The sequence below is a fragment of the Tiliqua scincoides genome, chromosome 6 (genome assembly GCF_035046505.1).
Source record: "Tiliqua scincoides isolate rTilSci1 chromosome 6, rTilSci1.hap2, whole genome shotgun sequence".
Taxonomy (NCBI): Eukaryota; Metazoa; Chordata; class Lepidosauria; order Squamata; family Scincidae; genus Tiliqua; species Tiliqua scincoides.
In genome coordinates this window covers 29,461,936-29,481,019 of record NC_089826.1, presented here as the reverse complement: position 1 = coordinate 29,481,019, position 19,084 = coordinate 29,461,936, and the positions used below count along the sequence as shown (strand labels likewise).

General features: G+C 42.9%; 1 protein-coding gene across 1 annotated transcript in view; it reads left to right on the top strand.

Annotated features, from left to right (window-relative positions):
* Nucleotides 1-19,084, top strand: part of PDE5A (phosphodiesterase 5A) — an 85,613-nt gene that overhangs the window by 7,129 nt on the left and 59,400 nt on the right. The window contains exons 2-3 of the mRNA XM_066631966.1: nucleotides 9,690-10,278; nucleotides 11,425-11,514. Coding sequence (XP_066488063.1) covers nucleotides 9,690-10,278; nucleotides 11,425-11,514 — 679 coding nt within the window. The remainder of the gene's footprint in view (nucleotides 1-9,689; nucleotides 10,279-11,424; nucleotides 11,515-19,084) is intronic.

Below are 19,084 nucleotides of genomic sequence, written 5' to 3'. Positions count from 1 at the left end.
CACCTTGCTGGCTTATCATCAGTTGTGGGTCTGGCAGCGAGCTTCCTGTGACATTGCCATTTGGGGGTGATACTTCTAAAATGGCCAGTTGCAGCACATTGCATGTGCCTTCAGAAACCATGTGACAACAGTGGAACCATGTTCCAGTCATTAAAGCTGGCCCAGCCCTAGTTAGGATTGGGCAGTCCCAGTTGGGCCCTAGACTGGGCTGTCGAGCAGTTTCTAGATAGAAAGGAGAAGAGAAAGGAAATCCTCCAAAGGAGAATGGCAAGCAAAGGAGAGGAGACTTCCTGCACACACTGGCAGAGCAAATGATGTGTGTGCCAGGGGGAGAGGATGGAATGGGGGAGGATGGCGATTGGGCAGAGTATGGGCAGATTGTGAGGAGGGCAGGATTGGTGATTGTTCCACTTCCCGGGCCTGATCTGCCTGCAGGCCTCAACTCAGTCTTGTGTCAGTGCTATAGCTGATGCAGGTCTGAGTTAACCCTTTGTGGCTGCTGGGGACCACCTGGGCAAGGGCCAAATGTCATCTTATCCCAAGGAGACCTCCAGCAGCCAAAATTCTCCCGCAGGAAGCAGCAGTGTCCGCTCAAGCACTACTGCATTGCCTTGCAGGAGATAAGTTGGGATTGGGCTGCGAGTCATGCGTGACAAACTGCATGTGAGATTCACAAACTTGCCTTCACAGAATTACTTTCATATGGTGAACTTTAATTTGGTGACAGGTAGCACTGACATTCCTGGAGAGTGGTTGCTCTGTTTGTATTCCTTCCATCTGTTGAGGAGCTGACACTTGAATTTGAGTGTCGCATGATTCTGGGCGGTGTGTGAGACCAGCCTTGCCATTCGGTCCTCCATTTCTACTGGCTCGCGCAAACTCTAGGTTACTTTCTGGGGTGGAGGAGGTTTTTTTGAGGGTTTTTTTTTTCTGTTTACAGTACTGTCTTTTACTGTGCCTCTGTTTCCCTGGGGGCTGGGGATAAGAATAGGCCCTCAGTTTGGCTGTACTTGTCGTAAGAGGCGACTAAACAGCCACCGGGTAGATGGGACTCGTCAGCCTGGGAAGGCAGCTCATCTGAGAGAAGGAAAACGCTGAACCCAAACCTCCACTGCCTTGTGGCTACATCCAGTTATGGAAAAGGCTTCAGGAGTCAACCTTGAGGCAAAATCCGGAGCCGGAGTCCCTGAGGCAGTTCATGGCTGAACACAGTCACGTTCTGGCAACTCCTGCGATGCCGCTGGAACCAACCGTATTGGCCTCTGCCTTTCCATTGGACCATTTCAGTGACGTGTAGAGGGGGGATTTGCTGCATGGGTAACAGCCTATCCTCCATACCTACTTTACCCAGGCTTTGCGCACTGGAGAGGACACTCTGTTCCAGAACCACCATTCAGAGCGTGACACCATAGTCTTCCGAGACTGAAGGATGCCAACTACTGTGAGCAGCAGTGGCTTCATCTGAACTTGCAAGGCTGATGGAGTTTTTGGCAGCTTTTTTCATTCTCAGAATATTTTTTGCTGCATCCCTGTGATATTGGATCATTTCCTGGCACATTCTAGAGGGAAAAAATGGCGACGGGCAGCAACTAGCTGTCGAGAATGCTGTGGAAACTACTGTTGCCCACAGAGGTGTAGCAAAATAATTAAAAATGCAAAAGTCCTGCGCATAAATTCATGGGTGCCAGTGGTGACTAGTCAAATAGTTAAGAACAGGACTGGGTTAGGTTCAGGGACAATATTGTAAACTAAACCATGGTTTGTGCAAATCGTGATTTGCATCTAGATAAACCATGACTTGTGCAATTTTGCTCTTTCCTTGAGAATCCCTTGTTGCTATCCTCAACCGCATTCTCTGAGGTTGAAGCAATGCTGCAAACCATGGTTTGTAATTCAAATATAAAACTAAACCCTTCCCCCCCCCCCGAAATTGTGCTTTGTAAACCAGTTTCAAGCCATAATTTTAGATCCTTATTTGGTGGCTATGGTTTGTTGGAAGGTCTTGGTTCAGACATCATGACAAACCATGAGCTGAGTTTGCAAACTGTGGTTTGTTATTATAACTGATCCATGCCAGTGACTGCAAGGCAAACCATAGCTGAGCAGAGACTGTATCTGGGTCAAACGTGTGTAGTGCCGACATACTGTCTATCACATCTTGCACATATATGCATAAATATTTACAGAAGCAGTGTATAAAATGAATAAGAGTTTACATCTGTCTGTCGGACGTATGAACTTTCTTAGAGGCTCTGAAATGAAATTTGTTTTTGACCTTATTCTGCCTCCTCCCATCTCCAGAGCTCTAATCAATCTCTGCACCAAATGGTCCAGAAGGCAATAACCTTATAATTACAGTGGAATTGCCCTGTATTATGTCTTTGCCTACTGGAAACCTTGGACTGGAGAGAAATGCATTTGGTGACGGACACGTTTTTTCCCCTCTTTGGAAAATGTAAAATAGGAAATCCAGTACTGAACAACCAGCTTGGTTGTCCTTTTGCTATGGAAGGTTGATGGTGCAATAGAAGCATATGTGATCGTGTTGATAGGCTTCACAGTAAGTTCCAATTTTTGCTCTTAGCAGAATGTTCTGTGAATTTCGATAAGCCATAAGCAATGGAGTCCTCTCTTTCTGCAAAATAAGGTTAGGGTCTCCAGCTAAACTGTAGTTATTTGCAAACTATGTCCTGAAGCTTGTTTTTCTTGTGTTTGTGTTTTGGCATTAGGTCATTTTTTGGCTCATGTCTACACTTTGGGTAGAATTTTATTTACACTTGCAAGAGAGAGGCGGGAACGGGTTTTGTTTGTGAAAGGAACAGGCTTAATTCACCTCTGTGAGCAGGACATCAGTATGTGTTGTTCATTACTCAATTACTAAAAAAGTAGAGCTTTTATTTTGTTGGTGACAAATTGCTGCATGATGTTCTCAATCTTTATGGGCTGCATTCCAGCTGAGATGGCCCACGTATATAGTGGGGTTTTCCTGTTGTTGGCTATAGAAAGGGAAGGATCTTGTGGCTCTTTCCCTTCCAATCAAGGCAGTTGAACCCCTTCTGTCACAAACCCCTTCACAGATTAGTGCTCTGTGTGGGTATAGTGAGGTCAGGTTTTACATTTTTTTCCCAATCTAATCCCATTTATCGCAACTGAGAAACATTAAGAATTGTTTGTGTTAATCCGTGTAGAATGAAGGTGTGTGTGTGTATGTGAGTGCGTGAGAGACAGAGAGAGAGACAAAAGCAAGATCAGACTCACTAGCTTCTCCTTTCACCTCTGTGCATGCATCTGAACTTAGCCATGTATGGTCGTATCTAGCACAGAGGAAAGATTCCCTGAAAGGTGAGTGGGAAACAGTGTTATAAGTCTCCTGTAGTATAGGAGACATCTTTGACAATCAGACAGGAATTTGGTGCTGATTGGTCCATGCTACCCAAAATGCACTGCTTTCATTGGCTACATTAGTTGTTAATCACACCCAGAGCAAAGAGTGCTAGAGCAAAACAGGAAGTGGCATTATGGAAGGTATTGCTCTACAGCAGTGTTTCTCAAACTGTGGGTCGGGACCCACTAGGTGGGTCACAAACCAATTTCAGGTGGGTCCCCATTCGTTTCAATATTTTATTTTTAATATATTAGACTTGATGCTACCATGGTATGTGACTGCATTTGGGGAAATGTTACACATCTGTACTTTGAACAGGCTACTATGTATATTTTTTTAACAATGATTGTCAATGAGACTTACTCCTGGGTAAGTATGGGTAGGATTGCAGCCTAGGATTGTTAAAAATTTTTCCTGCTTGATGATGTCACTTCTGGACATGACATCACTTCAGGTGGGTCCTGATAGATTCTAATTCATAAAAGTGGGCCCAATGCTAAAAAGTCTAACAACTGCTCTACAGTGTGTACGCACATTGGCTCTGTTAAAAGGTTTGAGTGAATGCATGAAGGTCTGGAGTGGAGCTAGCGGATGCTATCCACTTTCCCTCCACATTCCATGATGTGTGAACATAGCCAATAGTTGAAACATAGTTGAAACAGGCCAATGAGTAGACCTGGGAAGAGAGTGCCTGTTATTCCAGTCCCATGATTCATTGTTTCCTTTCTTGACTCAAATTAACTGAAATATTCAAGTTAATGTACTGTACATAGGACTTTTGGATCCTGTTTTGGTTTTTGTTATTTTGAGTCTGCAATCAGAAGGCAGCAAAAATAGCAGAGTAAATAAATTTGTATATTTTGTTTGTACCTTGACCTTTGTATCCCTGTGGTTTTACTGTGCTCTTCTTCATATTAACAATAAGAAATCCCTTATAGGGACTGGCTACTATTCTTGTACTCTAGATAGCTGAAAGTTAAACTGTACAAGTTAGACAGCCAAGAATAACATCTTAACGTGATGGTACTTTTTTGGTATTCTCACTGTAACAAACAGATCACACTGTTTGCCTTATTTAAAAATAACACTAGCAACAGGTGAGAATTACGTTGTTTGACAATCATGCAGAAGGAAGCATTTTAGTTGTGCTGACTTTAACTTGGATCTGATTAAGAGCCCAAACCAATGCATGTCTACTCAGAAGTAAGTTCAATTATAGTCAATGGGGCTTACTCCCAGGTAAACTTAAGATAGGATTGCAGCCCAAGTCTATTTTCTTGCCTGCATCCATCTCTTTGAGGTTGTTTTATTTGTTTTCTTTTTAAAGTGCACTTGTGGACATCAGACACAGCCTGCTATAATGCAACCCATGTCATGTGTGTGGCTTGCCTTTTGACTTGTGCTTTTTGGGTTGGAGTCTCTTACTGAATATGGGGAACATCAGAAGTCATCTGCTGTAATGCCCTGATTTGCACTGGTGTATTTGCATATTTGCACATGTGTACCTATGTATAACAGTTGCACACAATGTCCCAGTAACACTGGCAGCTAAGAGTGCTGTTATATTACTGTAGTTCACATCATGTAAAGTGCCATGCCCGTGTGTGGTGCTATTTATAATATAGTACAGTGATCAATACACTCCATCCCAATAACTTCATGTACTGGTGCAACTTGTTTTTGATTATGCTGTGAATATGAGTGTAAAACTATTGAGCACATTCGTTGATGCCTGTGTCCAAGAAATTACAAGTTCCTTCCTCCAAGAAATTACATACCTACCAATTTGACTCTGGTTAGCCACAATGTCTTACTGCTAATTGTTAACAGGCATTGAACAGTTGTAAGCACCGTTACTAGAAAGCTGGGCTCTACTGGCACACAGTTAGACTAGAACACAGGGATAAATACATTACTTCTGAATGCCCATTAATTTGAAAGGGAGAGCTAGTTAATGACATTAATCTAAAGGTCAAAACTCACAGCAGGTGCAGGCCTCGGGTTCCAACACTAATAAGCAACATCTGTCTGAACAGAGAAATATTGCCAATACATATTTGATGAAGTTCCCTCTTGTAGCTTATTTTTCAATGCACGAAATAGTGGAATTACCTCAGCAAGCATGTGTTTCCATACCTGTTGTCCAAAGTAAAATGAATGTGTATGTCTGGGGGGCGGGCAATATGGGGTATTTAATTCTTCCTGCACCCACTGACTATTCCTTATAATTTCTCCCTAAAGTAATGAATAGGCCCTCAGTTTGGCTGTACTTGTCGTAAGAGGCGACTAAACAGCCACCGGGTAGATGGGACTCATCAGCCTGCGAAGGCAGCTCATCTGAGAGAAGGAAATCTGATCCCAAACCTCCACTGCCTTGTGGCTACATCCAGTTATGGAAAAGGCTTCAGGAGTCAACCTCCAGGCAAAATCCGAAGCCGGAGTCCCTGAGGCAGTTCATGGCTGAACACAGTCATGTTCTGGCAACTCCTGTGACGCTGCTGGAACCAACCATATTGGCCTCTGCCTTTCCATTGGACCATTTCAGCGATGTGGAGAGGGGGGATTTGCTGCATAGGAAAGAGTCTATCCTCCATATCTACTTTACCCAGGCTTTGCGCACTGGAGAGTACACTCTGTTCCAGAACCACCATTCAGAGTGCAATACCATAGTCTTCTGAGACTGAAGGATGCCAACAACCAATGTCCTCCTTCAGCTAGGCTTATGTACAGTCACTTAGTCCAGCTCCTGCTGACATTGTTCCTTCCAGCTGTGAGAGAGGGAGTCATGTTCTTAAGGTCTGGGCCTGGAATCCCTGCAGAGCAAAGAGCCCTGAGGGAAAGAAACAGTGCTTGGAACAGAATTTCACAAATTGATTTGAACTAAGTAACTAACAACATTTGGGAGGAGAGGGAAATATGAACCAGACAGAGGCTTATCAGGCAGGCCCCCTCAGTGCAGCAAAACAAATTGGAATTAAGGGCGATAGTAGTAACACCAGGCTTTGCTGCTGCTTTTCCACCATGGCAGTGGCAACTTTTCCTTTGAATAGCACTGCTGCTACTGCAGCTGAAGATGGTGGTTAAGGCACTGAGCAACCCAGGCCTCCTTAGTCCTCACTCCCTCCATCATTCCAAAGGCCCATGGATGGGCTCAGTGGCATATTCATCCTCTAATAGTCGTCTTGAATGCCCATTAGGGAGATAAAGTGGGATACAGATTTGTAAATGAATAAATAATAAAGGCTGGCTGCAAAGGACTTGGCCAATTCAACAGAAACAAAAACAGCCACAATCTAGCCATTTTAAAACCCCATTGTTTCTATTATAGTATTGGCAACCTTCAGTCTCCAAAGACTGTGATATCTCGCTCTGAATGGTGGTTCTGGAACAGCGTCTAGTGAATCAGCTGAATCAGCTGAAAAGGCTGATTCAGGAGTGACAATCCCTTCCACACTGGGAGCAAGTGCAGTCTGTCCCTGGTCTGTCTCCCTGGCTATGGGCCTTCCTTCTTTGCCTCTTTGTAAAACTTACCCTCAGAAATCAGAGCTAGCAGCATTTTAGATCCTCTGGTTGTCTTAAGTTCCAGAAAATCCAGAACTTTTCTTACAGCTTTCTTTTTGCAATAAGGACGAAAGTAGACAATACAGTAGACAATACAGTATCACATCCCCTGGGGGCTGGGGATAAGAATAGGCCCTCAGTTTGGCTATACTTGTCGTAAGAGGTGACTAAACAGCCACCGGGTAGATGGGACTCGTTAGCCTGGGAAGGCAGCTCATCTGAGAGAAGGAAAACTCTGATCCCAAACCTCCACTGCCTTGTGGCTACATCCAGTTATGGAAAAGGCTTCAGGAGTCAACCTCCAGGCAAAATCCGAAGCCGGAGTCCCTGAGGCAGTTCGTGGCTGAGCACAGTCACGTTCTGGCAACTCCTGCGACGCCGCTGGAACCAACCATATTGGCCTCTGCCTTTCCATTGGACCATTTCAGCGATGTGGAGAGGGGGGATTTGCTGCATGGGTAACAGCCTATCCTCCATACCTACTTTACCCAGGCTTCGCGCACTGGAGAGGACACTCTGTTCCAGAACTACCATTCAGAGCGTGACACCATAGTCTTTCGAGACTGAAGGATGCCAACACACAGTATCACATGACCGGATCCTGCATGCTTTATTTTTCAAATTTAAATAGTAGCTCTGCTGGACTCTGAACCTGCACCTGGACCACAGTGTGGGAGAGGAGACCTTGAACACTCCCCCCTGGTCTTTACTTGGATTGGGCCTCCCTGTGACTGCTCCTAGACAAGAAACAAAAGCACCAGTAGGAATTTCCTTTCCTAGAAAATATATGTAGGAGCTACTTGTTTGCATCAAGACTTTGGGGCAGAGAACCAAGGGTTAAAGTCTGACGCTTTGCTCTCATGCCAGGATCTCTATCTGGATCAGGGCCCTGTGAAGCTGGTAATGGTTGGTAGATGGATTGTATGTCATTGTTAGGAGAATAAAACAGTACCGTCTTGCCCACACACGCATTTATCACCAAGAGCTGGAACTAGTAATAAAAAAGCCTGAAAGCCTGTGTGTCATTCAGTAAAATTTTTTCTCTTTCTTCCAGTTTCCATGGAAGCTTATGTCTAACTATAATTTGGAAAGTTGGCAGTCATGGCTGCACCATCTGTAAAGGATAAAGTTCTGTACAAATTTGGGCCTTTTAATGTAACTGAATTGACAAAAGTCATGCTTTGTGAATCGGAGCAGCTGAATAAAAGAACAGCAATTAGCTGTACTTTATTCTGAGGGTATGGCAAATGAAAGAATTAGCTTTAATAGCTGTATACCTGATACGCGTAACCCAACTGAAAGGACACATTTTTATACTTGCCGCATCTCCTCTCCCTGTTCCTCAGTCCTTCCAATCATTTCTTTTTGGTACAATATGGCTACCACCAGTTTGCTTTCCTTCATCACTTCAAAGCAGTAAACATTCTGAATTCATCGTCATGTAGTGAGATGTGACTGGCTTGGCCTCAATTAGAAAAGAGGGGTGGGAGAAAAACAGGTACAGCAATATAGACTTTTCATCCTCTTTATAATCTGAGGATTTAGAGCTCAGTCCTATCCAACTTTCCAACATCGGTGCAACAGGGTGTGCGCCAACACCCTGTGTTGCGATTTATGCCAACAGGGTGTGCGCTATATCCTGCAGTGGGGGGGGCGGACGGTAACGGAGGCCTCCTCAAGGTAAGGGCCACATTGCAGCTGCATTGGCTCTGGAATGTTGGAGAAGATTGGACCCTTAATGTTGTTAGTAACATGTTCTCAGTTAACAAGGTAAAGCTTTTGAACAGGAGAGCTCATAGTACCAAGCACTCCTGCCTGAAAATGTTTGAACAGGATCAGGAGCAGGGCTACATTCAACTCAATCTTACAGCATGTCTGCCTCTATCCACCTTCCCTTTTCCTTACTCGAAGGTCTCTATAAGCTACCTTAGCACATGGTAAAAGCAGATGAGCCAAATTCCAGTAGACAGCACTGACAGGGCCACCAGGTGTCCTGCAGAGTGTACTTTCCCTGCTGGCTCTGGGACTACAAATCCCATCACCTCCAGTGAAGAAGTGATGCTATACACATTCAGGGGCCTTCCAGGGACCTTTCACTTGATTGAAAAGGCATGTGAAGCATCATTTCCATGTTGTGGCTATTGGGTTTTGTAATCCCAGTGCTGGTAAGAAAAATACATTCAGTTGGGTGCTGGGAGCCTGCTGATGCCTCCCTCTCTACTCCCTCTCCAAAGTAAGTTGTAGGGACCTTGAAGCAGGAAGAAAGGAAGGCATATGGAGGCATAGGGGATTTGGAACACTGTCGGCCATTGTCCAATTCCCAGTGCTAATCTGGGAATAGAATCTTGGCTCCTTGGATCAGGAGGAAGGGGCTGTGTAGCGACCAGGTCTTTAACTCTTTCAGGCACTTTGAGTGATTCTGTTGATTGCTCACTTGCAAAACCTTGATGGTTCATTATTTTCCTTGAAATGTGTACAAACCTTTCAGCCTGTTTGGTTACACTGGGGGATGAGATGCACTCCTATTTTTTTTTTTACAAGACACAGTTTGATATATGCATTGGTGTGAAATAATAACATAATGCTAAAGTGAAGGATGTGGCTATATAGAATATTTTTTTTTAAAATACGCCATGCATAGAAGGTATGAAATCTACCTCTCCTGGAAATGACCTTCTCAGCATTCATTGCCTGTTCCCTGGGAGTTGTTAATTTAAAATATTTAATTTTCTTCTTTTTGCAGAGAGATGGTCAATGCATGGTTCTCTGAGAGAGTTCATACCATTCCTGTGTGCAAAGAAGGGGCCAAACATCACAGTGACGTGTGTTCTTGTCCCAATCACCAGACAACACGGACTGAGAGTGCTAACCCCACACCACCAGCCAGGAAGATATCTGCTTCTGAATTTGACAGACCTCTTAGGCCCATTGTAGTCAAAGATTCTGTCGGAACAGTGAGCTTCCTGTCAGACTCCGAAAAGAAGGAGCAGATGCCACTCCCATCTCCGAGGCTTGGGACAGACGCAGGGGATCAATGTTCCAGGCTTTTAGAACTGGTGAAGGATATTTCTAGTCACTTGGATGTCACAGCTCTTTGCCACAAAATTTTTTTGCACATCAATGAACTCATAGCTGCAGATCGCTATTCTCTCTTCCTGGTCTGTGAGGACAGCTCCAATGAGAAATTTCTGGTCAGCAGGCTCTTTGATGTTGCCGAAGGTTCCACCTTAGAAGAAGCTTCAAACAATTGTATCCGCTTAGAATGGAACAAAGGGATTGTGGGCCATGTGGCAGCTTTGGGCCAGCCTTTGAATATTAAGAATGCCTATGAGGTAAACAAAGAGTACTTAGGCTTGTGTGTTTTTTAAAATCCAGGCAGACTGATTTAAAACAAAATTACTACAACAACAACAACAAAAAAAAACAGCTTTCAGAGGTTGGCAGATCATCAAATCTCAGCCATGGCATATGTACCTGAGTATTGTTTGCACTGATTGATGGAACATTCCAGGGTATCTTCTAGCTCTAGTACCTGAAATCTGGAACTGGAAGTAACTGGAAATTCCAGGTTTTGCACATTTCGTACATGCAGTATCCACCATTGAACTATGATCCCTACAAACATTCTTATGCCCCAGTCCTATCCACTGCCAGCTTTAAAAGGCCTCAGAAATCCTTAAAAGGCATTAAAATAGCATATCTGGTTTCCCAAGGGAAACTGGAAGTCACTTTTTTGCTGAAGCCCTAAGAGGCCACGGGCTGATGTGTGCAACCTCTGTGGGCTTCAAAAAGCCCTCTGGAGGTGACTGAAGCATAGTTCCAGTTGCCTTTGGAGGGTTCAGGTTGGACCAAGTCTGGCTCAACGCGAGTCCGGGGGATATAAAATCTGTAGATAAACAGGCTCAACCTGTACAGTTCTTTGTAGTAGCAATGTTTATGGCTGTTATCACAAATAGTTATGGTGACATTTGTTATTCAAATATGTATAAGCTTTGATATGTACCTTAGTATGGATAGCCAGTATAAGACTGGCAGAACCAAGCTTTTCCAGAAAGGAAAGAACCTATTTCTTTTCATTGGTTTAGCTTGTTTAAACATGGCTGGACTGCATTCAGTATGCTTTGCTCATTATCTCTGAGAACAGAAAGTGTTCTAAAAATGGTTCTGCTTTTTGTAAGGATATTATTAAGCATATTTCAACCTAGGAAAGAAAATACCATAGATTTTGAGCTCGCTACATATTGTAACATTTAGGGTTCTTTATCTGTAAAGGCTGATGTTTGTTTCAGTTAATACTTCATGGAATGTAAACGTCAGGAAAAAATAACTTACATTCTCTTGTCCGTTGACTCATAACAGAAACATGATTTCTGAGAGAAACCGGTAAATGGAATGTATAATAGTTGTATATTGAGGACACAGTTCTTAATTTTTTTTTAAAAGTGTGTACATGGTGATCTATTTTCTTCCTTTGACAGGATCCCCGATTTAATGCAGAAGTGGACCAAATCACAGGTTATAAGACACAGAGCATCCTTTGTATGCCTATAAAGAACCATAGGGAAGAGGTATGGTTTAACATCTCACTCTTCTATTATAGCATTTCCAGCTTTGCCAATTCCTTCAACTGCTTTCAGCTTTTAGCTCCTGTCCTGAAGCACGACACCGTATGTTCTTACTCATTTTTTAAATGTCTATTTGCATATGATTATATAGAGTACCATTTTGACTTATTCTGCAAACAATGTAGATTTGATATTTGGCCTGTTTTTAGTCATTCTCCAGATACTGTTAGCCATTTTTGGCAGCATCAGTGGGACTGCATTTTACTTATGCAAATAAAAAATTCCTATTTTGTTTAGTTCATTCCTATTTTTGGTTTTTCAGCTGAACTTTTGTTGTAAGGAAGTTTTGTGTCTGTAAGAAACATATTATTTAAAAGCTCGAGAACAAAATGAGCTTAACATGTAACATCAAACTTACAATCTAAAACATGGTACAATAAAGAAGAGCGGAAAATGTTTTAGAACTTGAGTTTAGGAGAGAGAGAAAAAGTTAAATGGATGGAAAAGTTATAGAGTTTTTAGAAAAGGAGGAGGAGTTTATGAAACCATCTCTGCCATGTATTCAGAGGAAAAGGTGGGATATAAATCATTTAAATTAATAACTACTAAGAATGTCTACAAAGCTTACAAAGATTACAAAGCTGTTGATATATAGACGCCACTATGAACGTTTTATACCAAAAGGAGGTATAAAAATCTTGTAAATAAATACGCCTGACATATGACTTGTCTCCTGCGAAAGTTAGTAATGACAAACTTTTATCATTGATTTCGGTGATACCTAGTCAGGACGGGCAGCCAAATCCTAATGGTACAATCTTAGCTGTATCCCACGGGAGCAGGGAGGCAGCTGGAGATCCCCTTGAGGTAAGGGAACTTTATTTCCCTTACCTGGTATCAAGCCCCAGCAGCCGCCGTGGGTGTACTCGGATCGGTGCCAGCTTAACCGCTGGCACAGAACCAAGTAGCCCTGTGTAAGGCTTTCAAGCCTGGAGTGGGGGGCAGCCTCTGCCACTATCTCTGCCCCCTTCCCACCCTCCCCCTGCCCAGTTTTGCCCCATCCCCACCTTCCTGCCCAGAATACCCTTGTGCCACTCAGTAGCTCCTGGGCCCCTGACTGGTGCAAAGGCCCAGTGCTCACCCGTGCTGGCCTTTGTGCCAGTGCCTTCTGGTTGTTACAAAGTGCCTTATAGCACTTTTGCAGTGGCTGTCTCTTAAGCGCAAGACTGGTGCTGACCCTGGGTTGGATCGGGTTGCAACTTTCTTTGGGTATGACCCCATGATTTAAGATGCCAAATCCAATATGTGAATTCACTCAAACTCATTCAATTATTGATTTTGCTATGGTTTGTAGCTGTATCATTTGATATGTAGCTAAACATTTGATTAGAATCTTCTCATCTGCATGAATCATAATGACTAGTTGTGGATAGAACTAACTTAAAGGAAACTGTCACTTTAAGTGTTTCTTACAGTTACATTAGGATGAAGTCCCATGTGAATTGTATGCCTCTAATTAACTCAGTGCTTTCCAGCACTGACATAAGGGCAATGCAGCTCTGGGGTAAGGGAACAAACATTCCCTTACTTTGAGAAGGCCTCCGTGAGTGACACCCAACTGCGGGATGCAGCACATGCCCCATTGGCATCGCTATGCCAGTGTTGGAAAGTACTGACATAAGGGGTTAGGATTGCACCCTCAATTGAGTTTGGGAAGACCTTTGCTGTTAAATAGAGAACAGAAAGTTGATATGTCTTGGAATTTTGGAGTTTTGCCTTTGGATGCCTGATGATGTCTGCAACGATTGTAGAATGAAATGTTGCTTTTAATTCATCAAACAAAACTAGTTTTGGAATTTTATGGCTGGTATTCCCAGAGATTTTAACTATGAGTGCGGATTGCTAGTTGTGTTAGACTGCTTTTGATCTGATGCTGGTGGCCGGAGCAAAAGGCTTAATTATGCCATGACCTATGGAGTTGTTTGCACTACGACCTTCTTTAGCGAGTCAAGCACATGAATCTTGTCACACCTCCCCCTTTAAAAAAGTACCGTTACTTCATCATAATAATTGATTGTTTTTAAAATGTTTATAAATTACCAAAAACTATAGAAAACCTTTAGATTATTGACAAGTTCCTGGCCCTTTGCTCATAAACCAATAGATTTCACTTGGCTGAAATGAGTTCCAGGATAGGGTAAATATTATATTGTGTTTACTGGTAGAAATCTTGCCATATATTTGTGGATTATTTTTTTTTTTAGCAATTGCTTCATCTGCCAGCTTGATCTTTGTTTACAGAATACACTTGACAGTACACATGGCCTTAAACTGTCCTTCTGTAGAGTGTCCCAAGGCTTGTTTTATCTGTCTGAATGTTTCTACTGATGCATGAGTTTTGGCCAAGGTGGGTCTCTGTATTTGTGCCTGTCTAGTTCCCTTTTTTTCCAGCAGTTTTTCAACATGCTTTCAGGTATGTGTATAATTTTGAGTATTTTTGTGACTAAAAACTAGTTTAACAATGGGAGCAGACATGCCCTCCTAACTGTTACTTGGGACATAGTACCTGCGATAAGAATTCTTAATATATAAGAATTCTTATGTTTTTTCCAATATATCTTGCCCTACATGTTGTGAAGGACAAGGGATTGTTTGTGTGAAGTGTTCCCTTTGTGTGCCAAGTGCCGTTTCACCATGGGTCCTGGCACCATAGTTCCCCTTTGATAGACCAGTGAGGTTTCACCCCATGCTGAGCAACTTATGATCTGAGTTTTAGTCTCCTTGACAGGGGCTTATATAGTGAGGTTTGTGTGCAGTCAAATGTAGTCTGTATTCTTTGCTTTGCCATTAGGAAGCTGGGGGGGGGGGGGAAAGCTGCTGAGTGTATACTTTACTGCTGTTTTTCCCTGCCTAATTATTCCCTGTAAGATTACTTTTGCCTACTCCAGTTCTGCTGTTGGTGTAGTACTTTGCCTGTGTTCGGAGCATCTGAAGAGAGGGTAGGAAAATAGCATACATTGACTCCTCCCACATCATGCCCCAATCTCCCTGTTTTTGCCTCTCTGCTGGCAGAGTTGCACTGTAATCTGAGCTATATCTGAGGTACAATGGCACAGTGTTTTTCTGACGTTATGCCAGCATCTATGGTGTCCATCGCTGGGTGGAGTTCTACACCAGTAGGGCTGTCATTTGGCATTGCAGAGATACGTTGGTGTACCTCAGGGATAGGTTTGGACATTTAATGTAGCTTTTTTAAACTGCCGTCACAAATGCCCTCCAAAGGCGCTTTGATTTCATATCTGCTTGACCTTTCATAGAGCTGGCCCTGAGTTCAGCTAACAGCCAGGCAGATCACTGGTGATGTCTGGCATCAACAATTGATGCATGAAGTTTCTATTTTATTCATGGCATGCTTCCTTTAGACAAGCTGAAACAAGAATCTGTCTGGCCTTTGGCTTTGCAAACGTACATTCATCATAAATTTTTAGGGACTATGATCTAGTTGGCCATCTTGATCAAAGAAGAATTAAATAATGATTGAACTCCCTGTTTGTAGCTCCTGAAACAAGATATGATGAGCTAGATAGATTTACCGTTAAGCACAAATACAGTCCCAGCTGAAGCCAAGCAGGCCATTTGTTAGTTTGAAAATGAAATGAACTGATAGCAAATTGACAATGACTGGAAAGAGGGTGGGGGCAGGAATGTGGCGTTGCACTCACTTCTAGCATTTTAAATGGGAGGGATTGAGCTGTGGAATGTTTTCTAGAGAAAACAGGGTTTTTTTCCCCTTTTAAACTCTCTTACCAGAAGGTTTTCATCACTCTCACCATAATGCCTTACTGACACATTTCTGGAAGAAGATTTCATCCACTGAATCAGTTCCTAAATTGCCATCTGCTTTTAGCTGCTTTTCCTATTAACAAAAAAACCCCATCAAAAACATAAAAAAACCATGATTCTTTGTTCCTAAAGCACCCAGAAAACAGACATATTCATTATCATGAAAATCTATCTAGCAGATAAAGTAAACTGCTTCAAGTTCAGAATATCACCAGTCAGACTTTAAAGCCTTTCTGTACAGTTGCCAAAAGCACACCATAAATATTATTATTAATAATAATTTATATACTACTTTCAACAGAAAGTAGTTCACGGAGCAGTTTGCATAGCAAATAAGTCAGTAAATGGTTACTTGTCCACGAAAGGCTCACAGACTAAAAAGGGGGGGGGGGTGCAAAAGAGACACCAGCAACAGCTACTAGAAGGTACTCCATGGTGAGGTGAAGAGGGACAATTGTTCTTTCCCTGCCAAATATAAGAAGACACTACTTTAAAAGGTACTTCTTCGCCCTACATTTTTCATGTATGTGTCCCTCTCATGTGGTATTTTTCTGAAGCCATCTATGAACACTTTGGCTGGGAACCATTCTGTGCCCTGGGGGTGATTAACTAGGAACATTTGGTTAGAGCAAGTAGTAAAGAGGGATAATTGATTGTCCTCCTTGCTGTGTGGAGATAATTGAGCTGTTGTTTGCTGCTTTTTTTGGGGGTGGGGTGGGGAAATCTGGCTATGTTTCTCCTTCTGTGACAATTACAAACAGCAGGAACACCATGCAGCCCTTCTCCTCTTTTCTTCCCCATCCCTTGCCAGTCACTTCCCACATGCTGAAAGCCGAGCACTCACATTGCAATGTGCAAGATGTGGCATGGATCGGGTCTCTAACGTCCACAGAGTGAAATGGACTAGGAAGATGTGAGACTTTTGTTGTTCTGCCTTCACCAGTTTGGATATAAACATTGAAGAATTGTTCCTGCAAACATAGTGCACACAGCAATTGCTATAACGATGGAGCACTAACTGGAATATTGTGTTTTATTCAATAGAAAATGGTGCTCTTTGCATCCTAAAAAAATGAGAGAGAAATTCAAAAAGTCAAGACATTTCAGCTTGAATAAGTTCAACTTCACGAAAAATTTAAAGTTTGTTTTATTAGGAATAAGTGTTTGGGAGAAGGGGCAACAGGATAACCCATCAGGAAGAACACTGTGGTCCCTACTGATTTTACAAATGTCTGCTCAGTCCCTTTCAATAGCACTGACACAGAATCCTAAATGTATCTATAAACCTATTTGGCAAACTTACAGTTTGGTAATATCCTGTGCTTGAACAGGTGGGCCAGCTAGCCTGTGCTGTATCCAGTGCATGGTTTGGACTGGTTGCGGCGCAACCCTGGGCAAGGAGAATCAATTCTCCTTACCCCATGTCACTCGGCAGTGGCCCAAATGGGGCTACTCAGATCTGCACCATCTAAAGAGGTGGTGCATATCTGAGCATCCTGGTGCTAGGCTGGATCGCCCAGGAGAGGAGTTAGAATCTGGCCTAAGTGCTGGATCCTGGCACTACGCCTTCCTGGCCTGCCCATGGCCTGCTTCCCCCCAGAATGTCCCCATTCCACCCTCCTCCTGCCCTCCTGAACCCCTATGCTGGCCGAGGCAGGCTGGCATGAACTTACCTGCCCGCCAGTGCGGTAGGATTTGGCCTCTGGAGGCCAGTGCACATCCACGCGCCAGCCTACCTCCTCCTGCAGTGAAGCAAAAGTGCCTTATATCACTTTTGCGACACCCAGAGGCTGGCACAGGGGACTTGCACCAGCCTAGGGTGCAGTTTGGATTGTGCCCTGATGTTTAAAGTAGTCTTCCTTTGCCACATTCTGTTGAAGAGGTAAGGCAGGTGTTGAGTCAGTGGCCTAGGACTCCACCAATGAACGAGATGCATCATTGTTCTTATGTAAGGCAGAATTCAGGACTAGCTGCATTCATCAGTTCTTCATTCTCCTTGCCCCCATCCTGAGTAGTCATTTGCTGCTGTTCTTCTGGGCTTTGCTTCTAAACTGGACTTGATTCATGCTTACATTCAGGTTTCTTGCTTTTTTCAGCCTCCTGTGTTGCCAGGCTGGGTACCTAATGATGAAACATATGCTGAGCTTTTCCATAGACAAGTCTTGTGCAGGAGTTCCTTCAGGATTTTATTTTCACCAGATGCTAGCTGGCATCTTACTTCAGTCTTCTCTTTCTTTCTCACCCCCATCCAAGAGATACTGTTAACTGACAGTGTTCTGCCTGAGTCATGGGTTTGCCTAGTCCCTCCAGCGGCCACAATGGAATCCCCACATGCTTGTATGACTGCAGTGGAGCTGTATCAGTACTTTGCCACAGGAGGAGGAGGTGGCTTTGGCCCAGCAGATATTGCCACAGCTGTTCTTCTGGCCATATGCAGAGTGAGCAGCTTCATTTAAAAACTGTAGACAGTCATGTCAATCCATTAGACAAAAATCCTAAAGCTTTAACCCAGTAATACTTTTATTAGAACTAACCAGAAGACATAAAGTTGTCAGCAGCAAGTTTTCAGACTCTCAAGAACTTTTTATTAGGCGAGATGGTAAAGCAAAACAGGACCCGGGAAGCTGTGTATGGTGGAAAAGCTCCAAAACCTCACAGTATTATAAAAGTCCTAAGATGGAGCATTGGCTGAGTCACTCAGACCAAAGTTGATTTGCTTCTTTAAGGTGCTGGTTTCAGAGTGCATGTAGGGCTACAGAGACAAAGAAGCAATACTGATTGTACCTCTATTTTTGGAAAAGATAAAGTTTAGTTGGTTGATTTACCCTTTGTTTTCTTTACTATCCAACCTGATGAAGAGTTTTAAACTAATGATTTCTGGAAAACTCGGAAGCTGGTTTCTCACAATGTTTGGTATATCTGATTGGTCCTAGTAAAGCAATACTGACTGTAGCTTTCAGTTGTTTAAGCCCTGAACCAGGTCAGTGCATCCTCTGTGAGTTATTTATGCCCATCCTGCAGGACTTGGCAGTTTGCTCTTAGTACATAGATTTTCAGTTTTCCCAGGTAGGACAAATATGATTCATGTTCATTTGCATATACTGTTTAATTTAAATGTATACATATTTAAACTTGCAATTTCATAGCACTGGGCTGGAATTAAAAACAAACAATAGTTGGGCTACACAGATGAATAAATAATAATATACCTTTTGTTAAGAAACAAATGGGCAGAGCAAGGCATGCCTTTTTATATCTGTCAGGATGCAAACTGATTTTGAATGATACCATTTTAGGTGACATTTTATTGGCTGAGGGAAAGAATAAGGGGTTTCCCTTTAGTGAAAGAGCTGCTTCTGTTTATTTATGTTCAGTCTTGGCTGGAAACATGCTGTTCTGCACACTGTTCAGCTCTGACTGCTGGGGCAGGTTTTGCACAGCGCTGATTCTATTTCAGTGTTCTCTTTCCTCCATAGATAATTGAAAATACAATCTGGCCGGGCTACATGTACATTTTCAATGATGCTGAGTTCTGATATCACCAGACCGCTACTTCCTTGCCTATCATAACTACTGGTGTCTTCCTCCACCATACAGAATAGTCATGACTCATCATCATGTTGTTCTATCTGCCTTGTCACAGAACAGTTTGATCACAAAGCACATATCTTCCACTGACCATTTGAAATACATTTATCTTAAATGAATCAGAATCTTGCCAATATTTAGT